The sequence below is a fragment of the Rhea americana genome, unplaced genomic scaffold, assembly GCF_003343005.1.
Source record: "Rhea americana isolate MKP2758 unplaced genomic scaffold, rheAme1 scaffold_314, whole genome shotgun sequence".
Lineage (NCBI taxonomy): Eukaryota > Metazoa > Chordata > Aves > Rheiformes > Rheidae > Rhea > Rhea americana.
The window spans coordinates 395,716-421,623 of NW_028186440.1; the positions used below are offsets into that span (position 1 = coordinate 395,716).

The 25,908-nt window shown below is 37.5% G+C and overlaps 2 protein-coding genes and 6 non-coding genes across 20 annotated transcripts in view; 1 reads left to right on the plus strand and 7 right to left on the minus strand.

Annotated features, from left to right (window-relative positions):
* The window catches only part of CEP295 (centrosomal protein 295), a 48,571-nt gene extending 37,834 nt beyond the window's left edge, over positions 1 to 10,737 (plus strand). For 2 of the 5 annotated variants that reach the window (XM_085310238.1, XM_085310241.1), the window contains exons 21-29: positions 1,099 to 1,253; positions 1,494 to 1,656; positions 3,890 to 4,551; positions 5,331 to 5,504; positions 6,540 to 6,633; positions 7,450 to 7,653; positions 8,119 to 8,227; positions 9,485 to 9,584; positions 10,588 to 10,737. In XM_085310238.1, the coding sequence (XP_085166364.1) occupies positions 1,099 to 1,253; positions 1,494 to 1,656; positions 3,890 to 4,551; positions 5,331 to 5,504; positions 6,540 to 6,633; positions 7,450 to 7,653; positions 8,119 to 8,227; positions 9,485 to 9,584; positions 10,588 to 10,638 (1,712 nt within the window). In that variant the 3' untranslated portion in view covers positions 10,639 to 10,737. The other 3 variants (XM_085310239.1, XM_085310242.1, XM_085310243.1) reach the window with 2 other exon arrangements.
* A 31-nt stretch (positions 10,738 to 10,768) lies between these two features.
* TAF1D (TATA-box binding protein associated factor, RNA polymerase I subunit D) lies at positions 10,769 to 25,714 on the minus strand. 9 transcript variants are annotated; one of them, XM_085310248.1, is made up of 14 exons: positions 25,547 to 25,712; positions 23,666 to 23,908; positions 23,108 to 23,564; positions 22,633 to 22,808; positions 21,254 to 21,305; positions 20,663 to 20,941; positions 19,203 to 19,250; positions 17,822 to 17,954; positions 16,549 to 16,809; positions 15,497 to 15,687; positions 14,806 to 14,861; positions 13,814 to 13,886; positions 12,943 to 13,015; positions 10,769 to 12,200 (listed from the first exon to the last, which is right to left on the minus strand). In XM_085310248.1, exons 2-6 carry the CDS (start codon positions 23,893 to 23,895, stop codon positions 20,795 to 20,797), a joined length of 1,062 nt encoding a protein of 353 aa, XP_085166374.1. In that variant the 5' UTR covers positions 23,896 to 23,908; positions 25,547 to 25,712; the 3' UTR covers positions 10,769 to 12,200; positions 12,943 to 13,015; positions 13,814 to 13,886; positions 14,806 to 14,861; positions 15,497 to 15,687; positions 16,549 to 16,809; positions 17,822 to 17,954; positions 19,203 to 19,250; positions 20,663 to 20,794. The 9 variants fall into 9 exon arrangements, with proteins under 9 accessions (XP_085166374.1, XP_085166373.1, XP_085166372.1 ...); XM_085310247.1 differs by having other exon boundaries at positions 19,203 to 19,979; XM_085310246.1 differs by adding an exon at positions 17,410 to 17,458 and having other exon boundaries at positions 19,203 to 20,941.
* LOC146592877 (small nucleolar RNA SNORA8) lies at positions 13,992 to 14,130 on the minus strand. Its single transcript, XR_014896508.1, has one exon. It is a non-coding gene; the product is annotated as a small nucleolar RNA SNORA8 (small nucleolar RNA).
* LOC146592878 (small nucleolar RNA SNORA18) lies at positions 14,911 to 15,043 on the minus strand. Its single transcript, XR_014896507.1, has one exon. It is a non-coding gene; the product is annotated as a small nucleolar RNA SNORA18 (small nucleolar RNA).
* LOC146592879 (small nucleolar RNA Z40) lies at positions 16,001 to 16,073 on the minus strand. The gene has a single exon (XR_014896503.1). It is a non-coding gene; the product is annotated as a small nucleolar RNA Z40 (small nucleolar RNA).
* On the minus strand, positions 17,053 to 17,185 carry LOC146592880 (small nucleolar RNA SNORA1). The gene has a single exon (XR_014896506.1). It is a non-coding gene; the product is annotated as a small nucleolar RNA SNORA1 (small nucleolar RNA).
* On the minus strand, positions 18,062 to 18,187 carry LOC146592881 (small nucleolar RNA SNORA40). The gene has a single exon (XR_014896505.1). It is a non-coding gene; the product is annotated as a small nucleolar RNA SNORA40 (small nucleolar RNA).
* Positions 19,387 to 19,458, minus strand: LOC146592882 (small nucleolar RNA SNORD5). The gene has a single exon (XR_014896504.1). It is a non-coding gene; the product is annotated as a small nucleolar RNA SNORD5 (small nucleolar RNA).
* Positions 25,715 to 25,908: the final 194 nt, after the last annotated feature.

The window sequence follows — 25,908 nt, forward strand, 5'->3', positions numbered from 1 at the left end:
TATTTTTCTGCTTTTTTAAATCTGTGCTTATCACTTTATGTATAAAGTGCAGTGTGTGTATATATATATGTAGCCCAAAGTGGATGGTAAACTCCATTCTAGAGAGGTCATGCATAGCACAGAATCACAATCAGGAAGGTACAGACAGTAGTATTTTATTATTCAGATAGGATCACGTAATTGATGAAACACCAACTGACAAACTAGCATGAATTTTCTATCATGTAGAAAAAGGTGGTGGTGATTCATGAAATTAYTAGCTATCACAGAGATAACTCCAGTATTTAATTTGAACCACTTTCTCATCATCATACAATTTTACAATAATCTAGATCAGGAAGTAACTCTGGATATGTAATTCAAATTGTCCTTCCCACCTGAAACAGAGCCAACTTGGAAGGTTAGTTAAGGCCTTGTCCATTCAAGTTAAGAAATCGCCATCCTTGGAGGTATTCAGACCTCCCTGGGCAACTTGGTTAACCAGCTTCACGGTGATTTTTTTTTCTTTACATCTGACAAGAATTTGTGTTCCAGCTTCTGTTCAATGTCTCTTGTTATTACACTGAGCATGTTGGAGAAGAATCTGGCCATGTCTTCTCTATACTGTCTCTTAGGATGTTATGGACAACCATGTGATTTCAGTGCCTCATACCTCCCTATGTCCCCCCCCCTTCCTCTCCCCAAAGCAAGCCTTTTCCTAAGATTGAATAAATTCTGTTCTTCTAGCTTTTTGAATGTCACATGCTTCATCTTTCCTTTACTCATCTTTGTGCCTTTCACTAGGCTTACTCCAGTGTGTCAATACCTGTCKTGTAATGGGAAGCACAAAATGGGACATGGTACTCCAGATGCAGTCTCACAAGTGCTAAACAGACTACTTCCTGACCTCAGCTTTTATCAAAGAATTGGATCAGTGTAGCATTTTTTTTGATGGTGTTTTGTATTTGCATTGCATCAGTGAAAATATTAAATATTATAAGGGTTTTTTTTTCCAGATTATTATTTGTATACTTACAGAATTTTCTCTGCTCTATTGATTACATCTAGACAGAGGGTGCGAGATGTCAATTTGTTAAAAATAACATTTTTTTGTTATAGTTCCAGCAGCTGAATTTGATTTTCCTGAAATGGAAAGACATTTTCCTAATTTCCATCGCCAGCACTTTCAGCCTTTGGAACCAAGTCTTGACTTGGATAGTTCATCATCCCTTTCTCAGTACAAGATTTCACAAGACAGCAGAGAATTTATCAAGGTACTACAGAAAAGCTATGATGAAGGAAATACTTTGGCTTAATATGCAAAATTTAAATGTGTAATCTCTACACTGTACTCTATTCAGAATAAACACAATAATAGTTTTTGATATATTTAGAACTGGAAGTATTTTTGCTGTTTGTAGCAGAAATCTGATTCCAAAGAGCATATTGATGTTAGGTTTTTTTGTCCTTCATTTTCATGAGAAAATGAATCTTAAGACTTTTTTTGCCATTAGACTTCAAGATTTTCAACAAAATGTGAAGACATGACTGTGTTTCTAGAAGCCAGAAACTCCAGTTTGAATATACAAAGAAATAGTTCACCTTTTCATCTCGAAACAAACAACTCAAACAACATTACGTCAGAACAAGAGTCAGCGAAAGAAAATGTTACCCTGGGTATGTATAGCGTAGTCTGATCAATATTTCAATAGAAAACCATTGCTGATACGTAAATATCAAACTTCAAGGTTTAAGTGTTGTGTAGACACTGGGAACTTTTCAGTTGCATATGAATYCTGCACTGAAATGTATTTGCACTACTGCTGTTCTTCTACATGCTTCCTTCCCCATCACTTTTTATGAGTTAACTCCTAAATTTTGTGAAGTTATTTATTCAAGTTATGACTAATATAAAAACAGACTTGCTTTCAAGCTAATCTAATGGATATTATTTATTACTTACAGTTTGTAGTACTTGTGGTGTTATATGTTCATGTATATTCCTCATTTTGTAAGTTTGAGGAAATTAAGAGGAATACATAAACCAAATTATTGAAGCATATGTGTTAGACTATCTCTGTGACGTTCTTGCTCATTTTTTTTATACATTGTGTCCTTCAAAAAGCTATTGGACTTTCTTTTTCTGCTGTTAAGCTGCACCAGCAGTAATTATATACCGCATGATGAAAAATCTGTTTTGACTGATTATAGAAAAATTGCTTTATCYACAAAATAAAGTGAGGAGGAAGAACTAAAGTTTTAGATGACAATGTAATAGTTCATAACTTAAAAATTTATGATTCTACAGCAGCTTAAAAAGTTAACTGCAGCTCATATAAAGAGTGTTTTAATGTTCAGTATACATGGTCTTCCATGTATATTAAAGAAAACTAACCTGTAATTTCAAATGCAGTTAGTAGTAACCTAAGTATTTCAAAAGCTCTTATTTATCAAGACCCAGGTGTTTCAGTGTTGTAAAGTCCTCTACTAGAAGGCTGATCAAGCAGTAGGAAATGCAGCACAATATTTTAATACATGTATTTATGATATAGTTTTTCCTAGTTACTTATTTGCATATATGTGCATATAATTCTTAGAAACATGCTGCTGCTGTTTAAAAATACAAGCAACTATTCTCTAAATCACTTTCTCTTTAGCTGGCAGATGCCAATGAAATAAAATGTCAGTAAAAGGCTGACACCCTTGGTCTATCTACCTGTGGTCACAGTAAATAGGATTTAGGAAGCTCCTTCCAACTTTAGCATGATATTCATAAATTGCTCATAAAAAGCAATCTGTGTGCTTTAAAGGTAATTACAATAGCTAATCCTCAGTTTGAGGTTCTCATCTATTAATTGCTTTGGGAATAAAAAAATTACTTGTGCTTAAAAAAAAAAAAAACAAGCTGTCCACAACAACATGTTAAGAAATTAAACTTAGTTGCTGTTTAAAGGAAGGCTGATATTTAGGCCTGTCACCTGGAGAATTTTCTGGTGATAGCTGATATTGCAATGTAATCTTTTCCCTCCCAGTTCAGTCTCTCTTTAGATTTTAATGTTTTAATTACTACTGTTTGTTAGGAGACTATTCCTTATTCTTTCTATATGTAAAACTAGATGTCTTGTATGTGTCAAAGAATGCAAAAATTTCTTTGAAGGAAACATTTAAAGAATTATTTTTCTATACTGTTTGAGAAGAAGCCTATTACTAGCATGATGCTGGAGGCCATGTAACATCATACAAATCTTATGTCAAAGGAATATTTGCAAAAAAATTTGAAGCAAACGTGTTTGCTTGACAGATGCTGTAGTATTGAAATGTCTTGCCAGTAATTAATATCCTATTTTTCTCCTTTCTTAGCCACCTGGAAAAGTCTTGATTTGCATGTGTAGCTTGTAAGGGAAAAATGAGGTTGGGTTTCCGTAACCTTTGGGAACAGCAGCCAGGGTTCCAATTTGGATTTTTTCTACCGTGACGTGTTTCTGCATGAGTAATAACTTTTTTTTGGTGCCTGTTTTAGGGTTTTTTTTTTTTTTTTTTTTTTTTACCTAAAAGGATCTCAAATAGCTTCCATTTACAGAGCATGAATTGGTACCAATCCATTGCCTTTCCATGTGGTTATGTCAGCACAATGAGAAAATCTGACCCTAATTTTTTTCTAAGAAGCAACAAAATGCTGTTTCTTGAAATTGTCTTACTTACAGTCATACGGTGAATGAATTAATGTATGTAATATCAACATTAATGAGACTGAAGAAGATATTTTAAGATAGAGAACACTTTTAAAACATTTTCTAGACTAGATTTCTTTCTATACCCAACTGAAAAGTCTGGTTATGTAAGGTTCTTTTTAAACTGAAATTCTGTTGCATTAAGTTAGACTTTTGACTTCCCACATCTCTTGAAACAGGATCTGAAGAATCTTTCCATCCACTTTTAGAATTAGAATCTACTGTGAGCAATCATTGTCAGAATGCTGATCAGCCAGCAGACCTTAATGTTATATTAGAGAGGTCTTTTAAACAACATACTGGGATTAAAAATTGGGGGACTGAGAGTGATGTTTCATCTGCCACGCAATATGAAGAACTGGCAAGAAATATAGAATCTATTAATCTCCAGTCTTCAATGGAAGATCTGCGAAATGAAAGTCCAAATTCACTGGAAGAGCAAAGATCGTTTTATCAACTAAATACCACACCAGTTACAATGGATAAAACTCTGCCCGAATACTTACTGAAAGAGGGTGCAACAATCAAAACAGAGACTGTATGTTCGGAAAAATTATCGAGTGAGGTGTTTGATAAGGAATATGTGAAGCTTACTGAAAAATCATTTCATGGAAATGAAGGAAACAAAATGGAAGTGGGTTCTCAGTGGAACACAAATGCAAAGATGACAGATCAAGGCTTTCCAGAAATACAGAAATCTTCCAGGTGTCCTGTTGAAACCAACTTGGAAATCTCAGACATCCGTTTACAGGCTGTTGTACAACAAAATGCGTCTTTTCTGGAAAGATATAAAAAACATTCTAATTCTGGGCTTGGAGGCTCTTGGCGTATTCCAATCTGTGTGAGTAAAACTGAGATTTCTAAAAGCAGGTTAATTATACAGTGGTTTAACTTTACACCAAGCTGTTTTAGAGATTAAATATCTAAAAACGTAGCAAGCATTAATTTATAGTTCTAGTTTGAGACTTGCATGTTTCCTGCCCTCCTCCTTATTCTTTCAGATCATAACACTAAACTAACAGTCATAAAAGAAAAATGTGGATTTACCATGACTGTTGGATGAGCTCTAGCATCTTCATTTGATCTGTTTGCATCAGTAGGTGTAACATTACATGGCATAATTATTTAACAGCATTTATCCCCAGTTTAGAAGCCTGAAGGAGATGTTTTATTTAACAAAAGGCTAAACAAACTTAGGAAAATAACTTTCACATAATCCCCCCCCCCACCAAAAAAAAAAGGAAAAAAAAAGAAAAAGCTTAGCCTAGAGATAGACTTCATCAGTTACACTTGAAATTAACCAGAGAGAGGCAAGTTGCTGTGTATGTGTGGTTTTGTTTTGTTTTTTTACATTAATATTTGATATGGGACTTAAGTCCCAAGGTCTGTACACATCAATTAATTTAAAAAGAACACTTGCTGAGATATTCTCTTTACTGTTTGAGGCAGACCTTCTTTTATGGTGTTGAATGAGCCTCCTCTTTGTGACAAGCTAACAGATGTTGCTCTTGATAGAAATAGTGTTTGGAAGGTGGTTTGGGGTTTTTGTGTGTGTTTGGGTGGGTGGTGTGTTTTGTTTGTTTTTTTTTACATCGATGTCTTTTGTTACTGATTTCCTAGGAGACTGAGTTGGGGCATGGTATTATGGAAGAACCTGAACTCACTCTAATAAGCTCCAATGACATCAGTATTGCAGAATCAGATGTTGAACATTCTAGCCAAGAGAAAACTAAAGATGATAAAACCAGTAACCCAGCATGTATGAATCAGTCTGAATTTAATTTTTTTACTGAGGTGAGTCTTGATTATCTAATATAATTCTGGTTTAGAGTTGATACTTTTGATACAGTTAATACAGTACTGCAAAATAAGAAAATGTTAGGGATATCCTAGATTAAGTGCTTGCACCATCTTGTTTTGATGTTAGGTTTTCCAGATTGATCTAATACAGTAATATTACTACCTTTTATCAGTGTAGGTAATATCTGGGCAAACTTCTGATGAGCGACAACTGTTGCAGATGTTTGCAAGACTAAACTATAACATCTTAGCTGAATATCTAAATGAGGGGAGAGGGTGGGATGAAACAAAACTACAGAGTAGACATCCAAATGAATAGAGCTACACCAAACCTACAAAGAAGTTCTTTTCTTACGGAAAAAATATGATCAGCTCTGCCATACCTTACTTTGTCTGTGGTATGCTTTCTGTTGTTTGCTTGTATAAAACAATGGCTACAAATTATAGAGGCACTAGTTTGGTATGGGAAAAAAGCTTGGGTACTGAAGCGATTCCCAAGAGAACCATTGCAATGGTTCTCCCATAGGCAGAACAAAGTGATATGTGTCTGTTCAGTGACTTAACTAGTCAACTAGACTAAACTGGAAATGGACGTTTCAATTGCAGGAGGCTTTTAGAAAAGATCCTAGAAGTACTAGAGTGGCCTTGGCTGTTACCTTTTGGTTGAGAATGGGAAAAAGGCAGAACAGTAAGAGAGTCATGAGAGGGAAACTTAGGAGAGCAGGAGCAAGGAAGAGAAGATACCTGCTAAGCTAGAGTTGCATAGGTTGACACTAAGAGTAAAAAATTGAAATCTGGTGGGGAAATGGACTTTACTGGAAACATATTAAAAAAAAAAAAAAAGAAAGAAAGAAAGAAAAAAAGTGGCTTTTTAATACTTACTATGAAATTCAGTTTCTGATGTTGTTCCTGCATTGGCAGAAGAGCATGTTGTCTTATTTGCATCTGACCTACGCTAGTGGTACATCACTACCATTTCATTCAAAATTGGGTGTATTAAGCATTTTCAACCAATGATTTCTTTTAAAGCAGGAGAGGGAATCTTCACCATTAGCTCCAGATGCAGATTATTCAGTTTTCAGAAAGCCTGAAAGTTCTTTCAATGCCCAGAGTCCTAAGGAAGGTGAGTTTCCATCACATCAGATTGCAAGTAATTATGTACAACTTCAATATGATGAAGTTGAGGTAGATAAAATCCTAAATACATAATTTAAAAATCATTAATATACCTCTCCTTCACAAAACATATTTTTTTTTACTTATGTAAGTACATGCTGCCATTTCAACTTGGTTGGTGCTGTATTTAGCCCAGGTTTAATGTACATTGTAGTGACATGGAAATATTTCCTTGTCTCTTCCTATGCCAAGCTATCTTTCTCAAGGTTCTTAATAATCTCCAATACCTTTTTTTTTATTGTAACTATTTAATATTTAATTTGGTATTTTGTGTGGTTTGTCGTTACATGTAATGCACCTTCATTTGTTTTTATTTGCTTTACTTCCTGTTAGTGTCTAAGCTCTGCACCTAAAGGAAGTCATGCTTCTATTCTGATGATAATGTGGAACATCAGTAAAATATGGAAATATTTTTTTGGCCAAGATGGACGGCAGTAAAAAAGACAGGAATTGACAAGATGTTCACCTTTTGCGGGGGGAGGGGGGGGATCTTCTCAAGTCTTTTATATGTTTTGAGGTATTAAGATATTTTGATACAATATTATAGTGTTTGTCTTGGCAGTACTGTTTACAGCTGCTCATATTCAGTAACTTTGAATTGTTTCTTGTATTGCAAAATACCTAGTTACTCATAATGTCATTCTACTACTCCTATTTATAAAAATGGTCAAGCTCAGCATTTTAGAAGAAATGCAGTGAAATCTGTTAGAAGTGATAGTGTTCTTCACTAAAAATTGAAAATGTTAGCACTTTTCTTTCTCAGTCATGTTTCTAGAGTTTGCTTCTGCACCGGAAAGCTTGCAAGAATCCTTTTTAAAAAGAAAGAAAAACTTCATCCAAAAATCTCTGAGGAGAGTAGAAGAAATTAAAAATAAAGAGAGAAAAAACAAAAGGCCAGAAGCTGGACAGTTTCAGAGACGAAAGGCTGAGATGTTAAGCAGGCAAAAGGAATCCCCTCTCGCCTCTGGTAGGTTTCTTTGGGGTCAGGACAAAGCATTAGGGATTGTTTTAGCTGCTACTCTTTTTAACAAAGTGTAGATTTCACACTTGTTCCATCTTTGTAGATTAGGATGTTCCTTAAGATTTTTCAGCAGTTTGGGGAGCTTTTTCACTATCTGGAGTACCCCTTATTTCAGTGCTGTAAAGACCATTTATTTTTAACATGAGTATCTATTGAGTCTATTCTGCTAGTTTATTTCTTTTCTGTAGTGCTGCCTTAAAATAGGAAAATTACTATTTTTTGATTGTTATTGATTATTTTAATGATTTTTGTTACACTGAAAAACCTGGACTGTTTGTTACGGTTTTAACACTAGAACTGACTAGTAGTAGCTTTGTAAAGAGTAAATCTTTATGAAGAAACGGTCCACTTTTTCACAAATGTATATATTAGCTGGACTAATGATTTAAAATAACTTTTTATTATTTTAAGAAAAAAAAGGGGCAGCTACCAATCAGTTGAAGAAGGTAGAAGAAGTGAAAGTGTCTTCTCCAGAAGACAGGAAGTCTGCAGAAATTGAAATGCACCAGCGTACTTCCAGGTATTGCATAACATAAGTGGGAGAAATTTGGACAAAAAAAGTAGTAGTAATCTGTGCCTTTGTGTAGGCTACTGGCTAGGTCACATTCTGGACCCTAAGGGAGCACTGCTTCACACTAAATTGCTGGGAGAAAGAAGCAAGTATGCTTGAGATATACGTATGATAGGAAATTTCCTTGCAGCAGAGCAGGCAGGAGGAAGTTTGGATGGCAGCCAGTCTAAGCCAAGCCAGTTATTTCTCGAAATTAGTTTAAATTTGAAGAGAAATTTATAATTGCACTTAGGTGCTTAATAATGATAATGCACAGTAAATATAATGTACAGTACAAAATAATACACCTGCACCTAGGGAGAAATAACCCTAGGCACCAGTACAAGCTGGGGGCTGACCTGCTGGAAAGCAGCTCTGCAGAGAAAGACCTGAGAGTGCTGGTGGATGACAGGTTGACCAKGAGKCAGCAATGTGCCCTTGTGGCCAAGAAGGCCAATGGTCTCCTGGGGTGCGTTGGGAAGGGTGTTGCCAGCAGGTGGAGGGAGGTGATCCTGCCCCTCYACTCAGCCCTGCTGAGGCCTCATCTCGAGTCCTGTGTCCAGTTCTGGGCTCCCCAGGACAAGACACACATGGAGCTACTGGAGAGAGTCCAGCGTAGGGCTACAAAGATGATCAGRGGGCTGGAGCATCTGCCCTATGAGGAACGGCTACGAGAGCTGGGCCTCTTCAGACTGGGGAAGAGAAGACTGAGGGGGGGATCTTATCAATGTGTACAAGTACCTGAAGGGAGGGTGTCAAGGGGGACGGGCCTGGACTCTCTTCAGTGGTGCCAAGAAACAGAACAAGATGCAATGGGCAGAAGTTGAAGCACATGAAGTTCTGCCTGACCATGAGGGGGAATTTCTTCCCTGTGAGAGTGACGGAGCACTGGCACAGGTTGCCCAGAGAGGCTGTGGAGTCTCCTTCTCTGGAGATCTTCAAGGCCCACCTGGATGCAACCCTGTCTACTATGCTCTAGGTGCCCCTGCTGAGTAGGGAGGTTGGACTAGATGATCTCCAGAGGTCCCTTCCAACCTTACTGATTCTGTGATCCCTGAACGGGATGTTTGTTAGCTATAGGCAGGTGAAAAAGAATTTGAGAAGATTCCATGTTGGACAACTGAGTCAGAACTTCATTTGGAATTCTCAGCAATTTGGACTATGTATACACTAACTCTTCTCTGTTGCCACTTCTTGATACTACTTTTTGATCTACTGTTTTGACAGACTTTATAATCAACTTGCAGAAGTGAAAATCAGACAGGAGGAAAAAACAAGGCAAGAAACCTATGCTAAAAACAGAGAAAAGGCTAAAGAGTTTCAAAAGGTAACATACTGTGTCAGTTCTCTTAATTTAACTGAATTTCTAGTCCTGCTATTGCAGGAGCACAGCACCACAACTGAAACAGAGACAACTGGAATTAGTTTGAAGGTAGCAGTTTGTTGGCCTGATGGGACTTTAATGACAATTCAGTTCAGCTTTTGTCTATTTTAACTGATGCTATTAGTTTATCACAGACTTTTCTATCAGCACTCTTGCTGAACTTGCTAATACAAAATAACACCTTTGCAATTTTCTGTAATGGGCTCTGCTTCAAGCTGAATTTTTCTGGTAAGTGGCAGGTACTAAGCAAGAAGTTTGAACAAAGCTCTAACTGCAAGTTTAAACTCCAAAGTTCATAGAGGAAGAGCTCCTTAGCAAAAGGATGGAGAGTCAGGATTTTTTTTGTTCTCTTGACCTTTATTAGCTTGACTGAATTTTCATTATAAGGCAGTTTTCCTTTCTTGGCTAATACTTTTCCATTACTCAAAATAAATTCTTAAGTCTGGGCATTCTCAGCTAAGTAGAATCTTAAGGTTGCAAGGATCCTGCTGGATTTGCATACAATTGCTCTAAGTTGAGTTTCCAACAGGGAAAATAAAACTCTGAATTGTTAAATTTTTTGTCCTTGCTATTTTGGACCTTGGCAATTTTGAGGGAATGAAGCACTGATGACTTCTGACAGGCTGAAACTGCTATTCTAGGACTAAATCCTACCTTTCCTCCCCCCTTCCCCAGTATAAGGCACTTTTTTCTGATTATACTATTTTCATAGCTTCCCTAAAAAATGACGAAAACTGCATCTTCCCCTCCTATGCTGATCTTTCATACTCACTCACCCTCCTGTGTAAACCTGACTATCAGTAATTGTGCAAGTTATAAAGATGAATAGTATTTATTTTAACTGTCCTCCCCCATTATATTGTTAGCTAGCTCCAGGAGTTTTTTTTAGTATTATCCCTTCTTAAGCTAGTTTATGATAGTCTCCATTGGTTTGTCGTCTTTGTAGAGAACACTAGAAAAACTACGAGCCAGGAGGAAACCTCTGAAGACACCGTGACTGTCAGAACACCTTCATAAGAAGAAAAATTTATTGGTACAGTCCAAAGAATGTACTGAAATGAAATTTGCACTAAAAGCAGTGTAATTATGAAACAGGTGGAAATAAGCTGTATGACAAGAGTAAACAATCACTGTAGTAGCCAAGATCTTTTATTGACAAATCACTACACAAGCTGATAGAACTACTGCTTTAAACACTGCTGGCTTCAGATCAGGTTGACAGACATAATAAAGCCTTTTCTGAGGTTAGTGTTTTAAAGGAAGTTCACATTCTTGTAATATATGTGTTAAAACTTACTCAAATAAAGCTTTTGCAATAAGTTGTTTTGTGTTAAATTAAATACCATTCTTCTAGTATTCAGTGCAAATGGTAATTAACCACTGCTGCAGCTCAGATACACCTAAAGCACCTGAGGCAAAAAGAACTAGTTTCTGGCAAAAAAAAGGTGTAACACCCTACCATTCCCCTAGCACTGTTAAGTTAAAAGCTGCTACACAGGTAACTGCTATTTTTTAAGCGTTAGTAAACCATTACTAGAATATAATTCAGACTTCTATCCTCACTCTCTGGAGTCAGTGAAAGTAGAACCCTAGATGAAAAGACCTGAATCCAACAACTATCCCCTCTTTTTAACAGCATAGGGCAGCAGAAGCCTGTGTCATTCTGTGCAGTTAAGTAGAGGCTTGTTAGTGTAAGGATTTTGTAGGATCATAGACTGGTAAGGTTGGAAGGGACTTCAGGAGATCAACTAGTCCAACCCTCAGCATAGCCCATACAGATTGAACCTGCGACCTTGGCATTAGCAGCACCATGCTCTAACCAACTGAGCTRAACCTGCCCCCAATTTGTCAGAAGGTTGCAAATTAACTATGCAGGCTGCCTCATCTTTACAGAGGGCATTTGAAGGGGGTGCTTTCACTCCACTGCAGAAGCTTTGATGAATGATCTCATCCTTTTTTCCTACCATGATCAGAATGGAAGAGTGTAGAGAAACACTTTGCTACGGCAAGCCACAGATAAGAACGTGCCATATTTTACTCACCATTTTAGCTGCATACAGTACTGTAGCAAGAAGAAATAATCCCTGCCTGCAACTGTTCCTTCTAAACAGTTAGATCAGTTTTATTTAAGTGCTATGACAGTCTACACAGAGTAAGCAGCTYCCTCTCTCAAACCTGAACATCCAGTCAAGTCAGATAAAGCAGCAGAGGAAACAGATAGTTCACTTGTAGTTGAACCACGCAATTCACTACCCTCAGCTTGGTAAGCATTTCTGCAACTCCAAGGGAGACAGCTAATTTGAAACAGTCCTAAGCTTTGCTATCTTATTTCCCAAGAGGGCAAAGTAGGCTGAAGTGGTAACAGCAGTCTTTAATGTTTGACCTGTCCTGCATACTTTTTTGCATTATTTCAATTTACAGAGCACTAAGGGAAGTTATACAATTAATGTTTATAATTAATTAATGCAGTAAGATGTCAGAATAGGTTATAAAGTCCTTTTTGTATCTGATTTAGAACTGTCTTGTTCTTCCTCAGCCTTGCAGCAATGTTACCAGGACCTAGAAGAGGTGAAGCACATATTAGCACCACAAGAGAAAAGGCATCTTAATTCAGCTGTCTTCCTCACATTAAATTTTAAAGCAGAGTGCCAAAATAAAAGCAGTAATCCAGGGAACATATATTTCTTATTGAAATGTAAGGGACAAAGCATCATTTCCAAAGCAGCTCTGAAGTGTCCATGGCGTCCCAGTCCTGCACCTCTCCCCCCCATCCATTTCTTCTGAATTATTCTCTCCAACACCTCCATTTATCCCAGGGGTATACTACACTCCCAAGGCAGAAGGAAGTAGCAACTAAGTTAAAACTGTGCTGATGAGCAGTCTAGTATCATGTTATCATAGAACAGAATCAGTAAGGTTGGAAGGGACCTCTGGAGATCATCTAGTCCAACCTCCCTGCTCAGCAGGGTCACCTAGAGCMTGGTAGACAGGGTTCTTTTCACATGCTGCAGGAATCAGCTGAGCTCAGTCTGAAACCAAGTAACATCTCCCTACAATAGCRTCTCAGATTTGGGGTGTCAGTAAGCAAGCATCATTTTTTACTCAAACATGCCTGGCTACATTAAGCTTATCTCCTCAGAAATAGACCACAGTACACACCAAGTGCCCAAGGCATCCTGCAGAGGATTTCAATATAAGGTCACTGCGTTAAGAGCTGCTGGTGTTTCAGCCATGCAAACCCTCTTTGAGGTGACCTTGAATTTCTTTCAAATACTGGTATTTTACTAAGCACTGGTCTTACCTTCAGACTCACTCTGGCTGCACTAAAATGTTGCTTCTTGSCCCTGACATTGTCAGTGATTCAATAGCAGACACTACAGATTAAAAAGTCAGATTTGGTTAGTGGAAATGAAAGCCTGGAACAAGTCAAGTCAGATGCAAACTGCATGGAGTAGCCTGTTCTGCCCTCTCCGTTCTTGCTTTYTTTTCCAAATGGGTCACAACTTCCCTCCACAGCAACTTCTGGAGTTACCTTAAGGCTGAATTACAGCCTAAGGTTCTGAATAGACTAATGTCTCAGCAAGAGCTTGTCTTTCTTWCTTTAAGCAAAGCAAGGGAACACAATCTCTGATCCTTTACATTAAGACTTTATTCCCAGCAGACCTCATGCCACACAATGTGGCAAGTCAAGGGTCTGATGGTCTTACTTTATGGTCATGTCCACAGCTCACCAGAAACAGTAATATCCCAGCAGCCTTGGTAATGACCAGATGATACTCCTCTTACTGCTGTTACAGACTTAGATCTGGGACTTATCCTACACTTGCTATTTAAATTTCCTGTCTTGTTAAGGACTGTCAATCATGCCAATTAAGTTACATCACACTGTGTACTAACCAGCCGAGAATCTGCCATGAATTCCAAGTACAAAACAATTCCTCACAGCTGGTATCAATCTTTGTCTCAGACACTAGTAATACAGATTGCATGAATGTCAGACTTATGCAAAGTATACATACAAGCACAATTTCATATGCAAATAATCAGCCTGCCCAAATCAGTGATCACTATCTAGAACCATCTACAGAGGTGTCATTCTAAAGTTAGGTTTGTGTGTTAACTCAGTTAAGTTGCTTGAAACCTTCTGAACAGACAAGTAATTCAGCACCTACCTGCCAAAAAGSTTACCATCTTCCAGCTAATCCTCTTAAAGCAAAGTTCATCTTATTCAGTATTCTAAAGTATCTGTTAGGAAAAGAAATATGAATGCACTTAGAGCTAGTGCCCAGTTTGCACACTTTCTACATTAAGTAGAAAGCCAGTGCATTCGAATTCTTGAAGAGAACCAAAGGATGTTTCAGCAGAAATACCAGGTTTAACAGACACAGCAGAATGAAAACCAACGATGCCAAATGCTGAACTACTGTGGCACTGTTTTTTGAACATCCCATCAGGAGAATGCTGTTGGGTGCAGATACCATACAGTGCAACAGCTGCAGTAGTTTGTGAAATAAAACRTGCATAATTTTAGCTTGTTAACCACTAGGTCCTAAGTGTTTTATCAGGAGTTTGAATTTTAAAATAAGTTGTTGGTTCTTACAAAAACTGTCATGCAACTAAAAGGGAAAAGAGAATCTATTATAACTTCACTTATGAGCAACAGCTTCAGAAATCCTTTCAGTTATTTTATGTATGTCTACAATAAAGCATTCTATACTTCTTTCCGTAATTCTTTAACATATATTCTATAGCTAAGTACCCAGGAATTTTAATGGTTCAGTAATGAACCAGCTGAGTTGTTAAGGAATTAAAAACTTTGAAACCCAAAAACAATTTTGTGTTCCTGAGTATGAAACTACAAAGTATTCACTTGACAGAACAAAAAAAAAATGCAGCATGTTTATGAAGTTACTTTAATTTCAGACAGACATGAAAGTGCTGTTTCTCTTTAACTAGTAGCTGCTTAAGCAAGTAAAGAATCCTTCAAGATTAAAAGAGAACAGACTGTTTCAAYTGATCCAAAAAACTTAAAACCAAAATAACTAGAAAGTTCTTAGAAACAAAGGTATCTACACTGAAGTCTGGCTTAAGTTCAAACCATGTAATTCAACATGCAAGTTATATTTGAAATCTCAAATTGCAAAACACCATTTCTGACTCTTACCAAATTTTTCCATCCCCATCTATCTCTCATTCTTATCAGAAGCATATAGGTGGTACCTAAAGGAGAACATAAGCATTATTTCCATTCCTAGAATGTCAAATAGAAATCTGTCTTGCAGTTTTTATCCCACAGAGCTAACAAGTAGCTCAATGGATAAGGCAAAACCACAAGTTTATTCTGTGAGGCGTTTCCAACGACACGAACCTACAGAAGAGATCCTATCGGGATAGACCTCAACCTTTCCAGTACTATAAATTAATACAATAGATAAAGATCAAGTAGACTGACAAAGTTCTCTTGCTTCAAGATTCTAGAAGGATACATACAAATACATTTAGGGGGAAGGAGAGATGAGACACTAAAAATCATCAACATTTGGGAAAAACAACACTTGGAAAAGAGGAAGTAGCAGTAGGTGATATGCATAAAAATAACTGCAAGTACTAGCATCAGTGTTAAAAGCTAATGCTACCTGAAAGCCAAAAAACAAAAGGAATTAAGTTTCACTTGAACAGAAAATTCTCCCTATGACTTTAGTCAAGTGTTTGCTACTTACAAAAGTATCAAGTCTATTTTARTAATTTCAGTTTCCCTTTGAAAAATTTGTGCAAGTATTCTTTTGACAAACCAAAGTTGAAAAGAAATCCTTTCCTTAACAGGATGAGAACAAGCACTGTATTAAATACAGTACCTGTGTTGAGAGAAGTCCCTGAAATTTTCCACAATCAGTAAGCTTGATAAAGAGTTCCAGTCACTGGAAACCAAAGCCCTCCTCACCACTAAGAAACAGGCTGAACTTTGTTTCCTGCTGACCTAGTAGAGGCTTCATATTTCTGTTAGATAGCTTCTTTTGATCTTTTTTGTTCTCTAAGCAAGTGCCACCTAAAGAAAAGCCAGATGATTACAGGGTTACAGACATATATGAATATACAAACCAGAAGAATCTAGAGCAATGCTAGAAATAACTACGAATGTTTCCTGGTGATTATTCTCCCTGGAATCACACTTACAGCTATTAGTATGCCCAAGTATTCATTATTCTATTTACTTTATCAGCTCTCAATTAAAATGCCTTTTTAAAAAAATATACAAAAGTCTCACAGAACTTTTCTGTCCACTGACACAAAACACAGCACATTAAATATTCATAATGGATGCCTGTAATAAAGTGCAATGCAAAGAACACTCATCTAAGATTTGTTCAGAAAGGCTGTTCTCATTCACTGTCTTCAGAGCAGTTGAACATTTTGCCAATCATCACAACAATATAGTATTTTCARATTTGGAAATTAGTATTACTTTTTTTAATTCAGCAGCATTGCAGCTTTCCAGTTGAAAGAGTACCAGATAACAAACAGCTCAGCAAGTTAAATGACAAGCTAATCTAGAAGAGACAAGGATTAAAAACAAAACAAAGAAACCCCAACATCATCTTTTATTTTCTGCAGGCTGCAGAGAACTACTGCAGTTCATGTGATCTATATTAACCGATGTACCGTGTCTGAAAACCTCACACAGCAAGTTGCCTCTTTCCACATGCAATAGCAGCAATCAAGGAGATTGATACTACATTGAAGGATGAATATCACTATGGGCAAAGATAATAAAATGGATTCCAGTCTGGTGTATCACATAATGGATAGTTTTCTTTACCTAATGTGCAGATATGGACTGGAAGAATAAAACATCCCTTAGAGCAGTATAGCAACCTTATTTCAATAACAATCAATCATACTAACTTACCAAGATACTAGGTCAGATTGCACATTCAGATCAGCTTCCTAAAAAGAAAATAGGGAACTGCTGCATCTGAGAATCAGTTTCAAGTTTCCTCATCATTTYAATAATTTTAGGAAGATTCAGTTTTTTTTATTCTCAACAGGAAGCAGGTAGGCTGTAGTCAAGTTATGCTGCCTTAATGTCTAAGTGTCAAGCCTAACACACAAGCATTTCTTTTGAAGCCAGAGACATGGTGCCATCCATCATAAGAGTATTAACAACAACCTGCAGTTAAAAAAAAAAAAAAAAAAAAAAAGAGCACTAAGACAGAGAAGGTACAACTTTCACAGGAGTCACCTAAAAGTCAGTTGGTACTGTGATACACAGGCAACATGTAAGGGATACCATTTTTAAGACAAATTACAAATACACAGAGTTCAAAGCCATCAAAATAAGCAAATCCTTGGGACTACTTCAGAGTAGCTGCACTTTGGCTCATAACTGCCTAAGAACCATTTTGTTAAGTAAGTCTGTTACAGGTCTCATTGTCACCACTGCAATTAGCTTTACAGTGAGGAAAGCATAACCTGTTACTCCTCTAGCCACGTTCTTCAATTTCAGAGACACAATGAGTTGTGTCCATTTGCTGAATAACGAGGCATAACAATTAACTTTGGACAGCAGCTGCAGAACAGCTCCTATTTAAGCCTAACCATCCACATTATCAAAAACATTTCGTTAGCTGCCTTCTAGTACTTGAATTTGAGTTTCAAAATAAGATCTTGTTCCTTTGGAAAAAGGCAGCTTAAATCTAAGGTTTGAGTTCATATGACCCTCATCCAGCTATCTCCATCTTGAAAAAACAACTATTCCCTCAATATTTACCTGAACTACAGAGGCTTTTCACCACTTCAGACATGTCACAGGAACTCCCCTTTAAATAGAAATATTTTACTACAAGTTCACTGATTTAACTACTATACTTACTGTATAAAAACAAAATGTGAAATACATCTATGAAGAATGGTTAAAATGACAAGTACCCAAATAAAAAACTTTTAATCTACTCGTCCCAAGAGAAATGYCAAGTTTAATTAGCACATCCAGCATGAAAACAAACAAGGCTAGCTGMTGAATTACTGTAGTACTGCCTTTTCCACATCATCAGGAAAGTACTTCTGGGTGCAGATACCATTAGTCTTATCATTTGCTGTGGAAGGCTGAAGTACTTCCCTAAAGAAACCCAATATCCTCACACTGAAGCAGAAACACATTAGAATTTACCTCTTCTACTTACAGGCTCAGTATTTTCCACAAAAATGTGGTGAGATAACAGAAGGCCAGAAAAACAGCTGCAAGAATTGAAGTAGTCCAAATCAGTTATGAACAACTGTTCACTGTGGCAGAGCTGGTATACTCATCTGAACAGTCTGGAAAGGAATCAGTGCAACTGGATTACACATCTGCAAATACRGAACATGAAACTGATACCCTAGATTCAGTATCCACATGTATTCTACTAGTAACTCATTGAAACATTGTCCCTTCACATAAGTAACACAGCTAATAAAGTGATCAGCTGTGGGTTGCAAAGAAGGGTTTTTTCTAAGCACTAGGTTCCAGGTTTTTGTCTACAGCAAGAGACAAAAACTGAACAAGTGCTAAAACAAGACAAATGCATCAGCTTTCATCTTATTTTCCACTATTTTTGAAACAGCATTTGGATGGTACACAAAAATCTAAGCTATTTTTGTCTTTGCTGTATACTTACTCCTAAGTAACAACTGTCTAACWACTCCTGACTAACAACTGTCACCTTCCATTATTTCTGGTTTTAGAGGGAGGTTTAATTTGGACTAAGGTAATTGTGGCAAGGAGTTCAATATCAGATATACAGTTACAACAGCAATTTATACTGTGTTAGACTGAACTGTTATCYAGTTCAGTACCCTTACTATAGTAAATGCCAAAAATGCCCTGTTTCTATGCTTACTTGAGCAAGTATGTTCCTGTGAGGTATCATTACTTGTCCAGCCTTTACTGCCTGCAGCTCATGGCTTCTTATGTCAAAGATGTTCYGCTGTTCAGTAATCCTACATTAATTTTTCCTACATGGTACTGAAGTCCTACATGGTATTTTCCACTCTTGAACTCTCACAAACTACAACATCCTGCAGTAAGATGTTTCACAACTTCAGCTATATAAGCACAGGACTACTGCCTTCTGATGTTCCCTCTGTTCTTGCATAGGAAGCAGGAATGAAGAACAAGATGGCATGGGTGAAAATGGAATTTTACCATAGGAAAGTGACCCAAAACAGCAGCTGTATGATATATGCTGGTACAGAAAGGAATAGTGGGACACCAGGAGAATAAACGCACAGCAGTCCTCAAACTCCTTCATCTGGGAGTACTCCAGGCCATGTCAGGAACAAATCAGACATTTTAGATTGCCCTGCACCATTCAACACCAGGTCAAACTGAAATACTTCTATACATAACTTCTAACAAAACCTACAYTTAACAGTCTTCCAAGAATTCGAAATTCTAGTTTTGATTCAAAACAGGTTCTAAAATGATGGAAAAGCTTTACAAAGACTTTCTGTAAATTAAAGCAAAAAAGCTAAGAGGAAAAAAGCTAAAAGGAAACAGGAATTCAAAACCAAACAACAACTTACCTCTCACCAAGAAAACTGGGCAGTATTCCATTTCMCCAAAGCAACAAACTGAAAATTAAAGGAAGGAGATGATAAAAAACCCTGTCAGATATAGCTGACTGAGGACTCTTAAAGCTGAAAGCCAAGTTTCATCAACCAGTATAAMACTTGTAATAAGATCACTTTTCATGCCTATTTATTCAGTTCTAATCAGAATTGAAATTTAGTTCATTTCTGAGTCACTCAGCAGTTGAACAGAAAAATTCATCATGTGAACTACAGAATGAGTGGGACTCCACATACTACCTTGCTATGCCTTACCCAGCAAGAACCCCACTCCTAGATCCAGGATGAGTCTTTCAAGCCATACAGAGTATTTCTGATGTAGATGCCTAAAAGAGTTACATTTAGCCATTAATTTTGGACCAATATTAAATATGATCTTCAACTATTGAAGAGGTTTTTATTGACAACGTCCCTGTTCAGCACAGAGAGCTCCTACTCACTAAACAGYTGCTAATTTGCAGATCACAGCAATTTGGTGATTATAGAGTACTTCAGCAAGGCATATTGCTCTTTGGTAATTTGCTTCTTGTGGATTCGCAGGTGAACTTTTTGAACATGTTTTTCAAGTTCTATTGCTAACAACACAGTTTTATGATCCAGAAGTTTGCAGTATTCAGACCATTTGTCAGTATTTGCCAGTCCCCAGGTGCAAATCCCTTTCTCAAAGGTGTTTTAGTCAATTGGAGACAGCTTCAGTCTTTTGTCCAGTCATATTCACGTCACATTGGCATTCTGAACCAGACAGAGGAGAAGAGAAAGGGCARTCTTTTCATCTAAGATTCATCCACTGCTACAGTTCTACCTACCCTTGATATAATCTACCCTTGATCAGATTCAGCAATAATTAGTTTTCCCAAAGTGTTATTACTGTGCATTTAAGAACAGAATATAATCTTTAAAACTAGAATTCATTTTATCATGTTTGTGTTAATAGCATTTTGCAATAAACTTCTATCCAAATTAAGAGACTACTTCTTTGGGCATTTTTTTTGTTGGTGTATATCAGAATTGCTTAAGTTTCTCATCAATTCCTACTCTCCCCATTGAAGAAGTCATTTAAATTATTTCAAAGTATAACCTGCTTCTCCCCAAGATACCAACAAAACAAAACAAAACGGGGCTCTAGTTTAAGTTTCTCTTAATGAAAAATATGGGCATACACATGCATGTGTGCACATGCAYACACTCTTCCATATCACACAGCTGCTGAACTGCAGCATTTTCTTATTTTTAGTTATTGATTATCCATTGGTTATACAAGTTAAGTTGCAGAAGCTAGTGTTTAAACAAGGTTGTCAGCCACAGAGCCAAGGTTACTGGTACAGGACAGCTCAGAGTACACTTAAGAACTTAATAAAAAGACATACTATTCCTGAAGTTCAAGTTTCACACACAGATAAGCCAAATATACTCACCTTAAACCAAACCTGATTAGGTTCCTTGATTGATAGCACAAAGTTCACTTCAGAACCACCATTTAGTCCAGGAAGGCAATGAAAGGTCTGTCAAACATGGCCACCACCACCTCTTTTTTTTAAGCTTTCCGTTCACTGAATTGAACCCTGCAGAAGCCAGTTCTCAGCATCATATTCTTTTTCTCCTTCAATCACTCCAGTTGATTTTGCAGCTTTCATTTCTGTCTTTGATTTTTTCTTGTTGGGAATTTTGCTACTTAAAATGAAACAGCTGTTCTCCTAAGTCAATGAAAAATAGCAGTGCTCCTAAGTCTAGTTCTGAGACAGTTTTAAAGTAAATATTCTGGTAGTAACTTTGCAAGCTTCTGAGAATTCTTCAGAGAATTCCAGAATCTCAACAAATTCCAACATTATTTCATAGAGAAAGATACGGGCTCTCAAAGCGACTTCCTTCTCTATCACATATCAGGATCACAGGCATCACAAGCACTAAATCCAAGCTCAAAAATTAAGTACTTTTTTTTAAAAAAAAAATCGTTCTTCAGCATAAGAGCAGAAAGAAGGTTAYAGAGTTTATGAATATTTACTCACCACTACTCTGGCATCACAGTCTTCTTGATCATCAGAATCCAAGCTGTTATCACTGAAATATAATATTCAAAACAAAGTTTGTAGTTTTACAGTAGTCTCAAGTGTGTAGRCTATCTTCCTACCAGAGCCCCCAAGTTTCTCTTGATATGTATGGAAGTGCTACAGGTTGTAAGCATAAAATAATTCCRGTTCTGCACTAGGTGGTTCTGAAARGACTGATTCTGATGGCSGAATTATATCCTAGGTAGAAATACYGGCAGGACAGAAGCAGTGTTCAGYAACAGAATTGTAGAAAACAGTAGTAGTAGTGAAGTTACTTAGGGTGACAAAACAAATAGGCTAGCAAGTCAGTAAGTCAGAAAACAAGCAGAACACAATCAAGAAAATAAAAGAACAAGCATCAGCTAGCAGAATACACAATTGTTTCACTGATACCACAGCCAAAATTGTTCCCCTTAATGCCCAGAAACTCAAGCATGAAACTCCTTTCCACCACTGTTTTAAGGTAGTTAGGACTCCACAGAAACCATTTTAGTRCCATGGCTATCACTTCAAGTGGCACACAGAGCACTAGTTCCAGATACTGCTCTGAAAGTCTTCTATTATCAAGATATGCCAGTCTGGATCAGTTCACTGGCATTCAGTCTACTGACCTTAGTTTCTTCTGTTCCCTTACAAAAGTACAAAGCAATGATTGTTATCTTACACAGATCAAGCATCCAGCTCAGCCTGTAAGTTAGCAGTGTAGGTGGTAACTTAACAGTGGCTGAAAATCRGGCATCTATGTCTACAAAGTCTTCTAGACTCTCCCGCATTAAAATGTTGAGTATATTTACAGCAATAAGTCACCTTGCTGATTTGTTGATCCCTTTATGTAAGGAAACTGATTTGATCATAGGGAAGACTTTTAAATGTTCCAGTTTTTATATGGGCTAACAGTAGTACAACTTATTTTAGGACATTTACATGACTTTTCTTACTTAACTTCCACCATACTATTTTTATGAACAACACAAACCACTACTTGAAACAAAAATCAGGCCTCAGATTAAGTACACCCCACTCTACACAGAATCCCAAGTGGCTGAGTGTTCCCYCTCCCACCAAACAAATGATTTTGAACAGATTTCCATATTCAGACTACACAATATATTTATATAGGCTAGAAGGACAGTGTAGRAATTGAACTTGATGAACTTGCAACTCTGCTATAGAACTGCACGTGACTATTTAAAGTGGTATAGATTACTGAATCAAAGAAATATTAAAGAGGGTTTTCACCAGTGACTGTCCTGCATCTACCCATTGAAGAGGACAGCCATGCAATACACACTCAAATTGGGCTGCCTAAGTATTTAAAGACTAACCAATTAACTTACTTTGTCTCCTGAATAGGGGAAATGGGGCCCTCATCATCTAAATACTTCTGTTTCCGCACTGCCAGACATTCTCTTTCCAAGTCTTCACTAGCTTTAAGAGTTTTTAAAGCCTTTTTGAGATGTTCTTCRTATTTGAGCATTTCAATGTACTGGAAATATCCCTTTGCAGCTGCTTGCTGAAGAAAACATAATTTAATATACACATATATAAAATATAATTTATATGTATGGTAAGATCTCAAATACCATTATAAAACAAAAAAATAAAGTAGCTGTATTATCAACTGAATTTTCATATTGACACCTCTGTACTTCAAGTTTCTGTTTCTCTTAAGAGATTAAGCAGACTACTTAAGTGTCCTTTTTACCARAAGTACAATGAAATCCATCTTCATCAAGTAAAGCACCAGTCAAATTAAATATGCTCTTTTAAAGTACAAAAATAAAATGTTTTTCCTACAAAAAGAAAACTCACCTCATAGCCAAGAACCATCTTTAAAGGGATATGTTTCTTCCCATAATGTTTTTCCACAAAAGGGAACTGAAAGCCTCTATCTAGAAGCCTTTTCTTTTGCTCTTGTGGTGATGCTGTCAGTGGGGGCCTCCCCATAGGCATCTGTGTGCTCTCATACTTTTTCCTCCTCTTCCCCGAGCCACCTTTATATTTTCGGTGTGCAGTTGCCTTAAACTTCTTTCCCCTGAAGTGATAGGCAAAAATGGCTTTCAAATTGAGCTTTGACTTCTGTTGTTTAGAAGTTTTGGGTGATTTCACTGGACTTTGAGTGGACAGAGAAGAATCTGAACTGTCAACATCAGGCACTCCTGCAAGAGATTCTGYCTGTTGCCTTGAAGGTTGAGATCTAATTTTTCGCTTGGAAGGTACAGTGGAGCACTTGGTATAGTATTCACTGCCACTGGAAGCAGAAGCATCACTAAAGAAGAAACAATACCTTCAGAGGACTGTTTACAATTACAATTCATCATACAAGTTCTGTACACGAAGAAATTCAAGAAACTAGAGAAGAAAACTCACATTTCTGAATCACTGCTGTCCAAACAGGCCATATCTGAAGCAGTTGATTTATGTCTACTATTAAGCTCATCTGAAGACTCCTCAGGAGATCCATCCTTCTGCCCAGAGCYTGAACACTTTCTTTGTGTATTTAATTCACATACCTCAGACGGTTCCTTCTGCAGAGTGAATACTAAATCTTGAGCAGAGTGATCAGAACCAGAAGCCTGAGATTCATCTGTATCAGTCATGTTTCAATTTGTCCTAAAACATCAACAAGAATTCAATAAATTCATAATTAAATAAAATTTTAATATTAATCAGGTAATAAGCCTTCCCCTGCTCCATCTAATAAGGCTAGGTTATCAGAGCCAATTGTGAGTAAATTTGGACATAGATTTTGCTATGAACTGCAAGCAACTCTATACAGTAACAGCTAAATTATAGCTATATATTGAGATATCCACAGAAGAGTTGGGAGCTGTATAGCTCTTCCGGTGCAACTGCCTAGTCAAGGCAAGCATCAGATTGTTCACCAGCTTGTACAGGCCAGTTTCCAGTGTCTTCAAGGTCAAAATTCTACAAYCTCTTTGGGCAACAAATACATGTAGCAAACAGCTTTTTAGAGCTGCAAGATAGTTAMAAGTATAATACACACAAATACTTACTTTCTCTGTATTTACCATCATTTTAAAGTAACCTTAAGCAAGTCTCACAACCAGGAGCAACTCTTATCTTCCCCCTTCTGTTCTTTCACTAGCTCCATGGTACATAAAGCYTCTTGGTACTTGCTTTAACAGTTTGCTCTAACTAGATGCTCACTGACTCTCAACCTAAATGCAGATCAACTGCACAAAAAAGTTAGTTTCTACTAGAATCACCAAGACAATGCAATTCACCCTCCMGTCGCTCAAGTCTATGCAGAAGGGCCTAGAACATACAGCTGAGGGAACCTGCCTTCCTATGCAGCAGCTTAGAGCATTTCATTTGCTTGCTATTTGCTAGCCCTGTAGTGCTGCATCTTGACAATTCTACTGTTTTAYACACTTTCAGAAACCTTTCACTTTACCCCATAATTTCAAAGTCAGTAACTCACARTTTAGCATTTGAAGACACTACAGGAAAAATCATCTTACATCWTTAGCTAATCTGCTATTATCATTTAGTCAGTAGTTTCATGTTTCAGAGTGCAGATTATTATACAAATTCAAGAAGAAAAAAGAAAAAAAGAGCAAAAGCATAGGAAAACAAAGGAATGCAATAGGAAAGCGTGAAGTCTAGAAATGCTAGTCTAGAAAGGTGTATATAGACTGGTAGAATGAATGAAAACAAGCAGGTTAGAACAAATGCTTTTGTAGCCAAATATTACTGGACAGTGACAGTCATCAGTACTCAATGCAGTGAGTTCAATTTCATCCTCATCCCATACAACTAGAATGACTTCAAACTTACTCTCAGACCAAAGAAGGCATAAGTACCACAAGTCTGCTACAACCTTACATCAGTGATTGAATTTTAAATGRTCTATATTCAGATAAGTTTTTTCATCATTTAACTATTCAAGACAGAATGCATTTGGTTGCCTTTTTCAAAATGAAAATGAAGGYTTGGAAGCAAGTATTTACAGAAATACTGCACGGCTCAAACTTATCCTAATGTCAATAAGGTAGCAGCACAGAGGCCCTATCTCCCCTTTGCCATCAGGGAGGATAAAGTAACTCTAGAGAGCAATCCACATCTTCTTTTTAGGAGAATTCTTTTACTGGCTCCATAGCTACACTGCTACTAATTCACCTTGACTGATCAASACAATGACCAGAAATTAACAACATAACAAACCTCAAAGCCACAAAAACATGCAATAACGGCACATTAACTAGACAGGTTGCAGGTAATACTTACAGTAGGCAGGTGAGCATCGCTTATCTTCGCTCTTTCAGCTCTATTCTTACCAGCGACTGGCACACCGCACTGCTAACCGTTCTCCTGCGGAGGAAGGAGGGGGAAATTGCAAACTAACCATTTCACCATTTCGTTCCTCCCGAAGATCCCTCCGTTACTCTGCTCAAGTTCACCTCGAGCCTGGGAGACGACGAACACGCCGCTCCCGCCCGCCGCCCCCAGCCGAGCCCCGCCACAGCAGCGGCGCCGCCACGGCGGACACTTCGTACGTGCGCGATCCGCCCCATGCCCGGGGACACCCCCGCCCCGGGCACCTCGCCACGGCGGCCACACACGCACCGCCGGCCCCAGCCGGCAGGGCC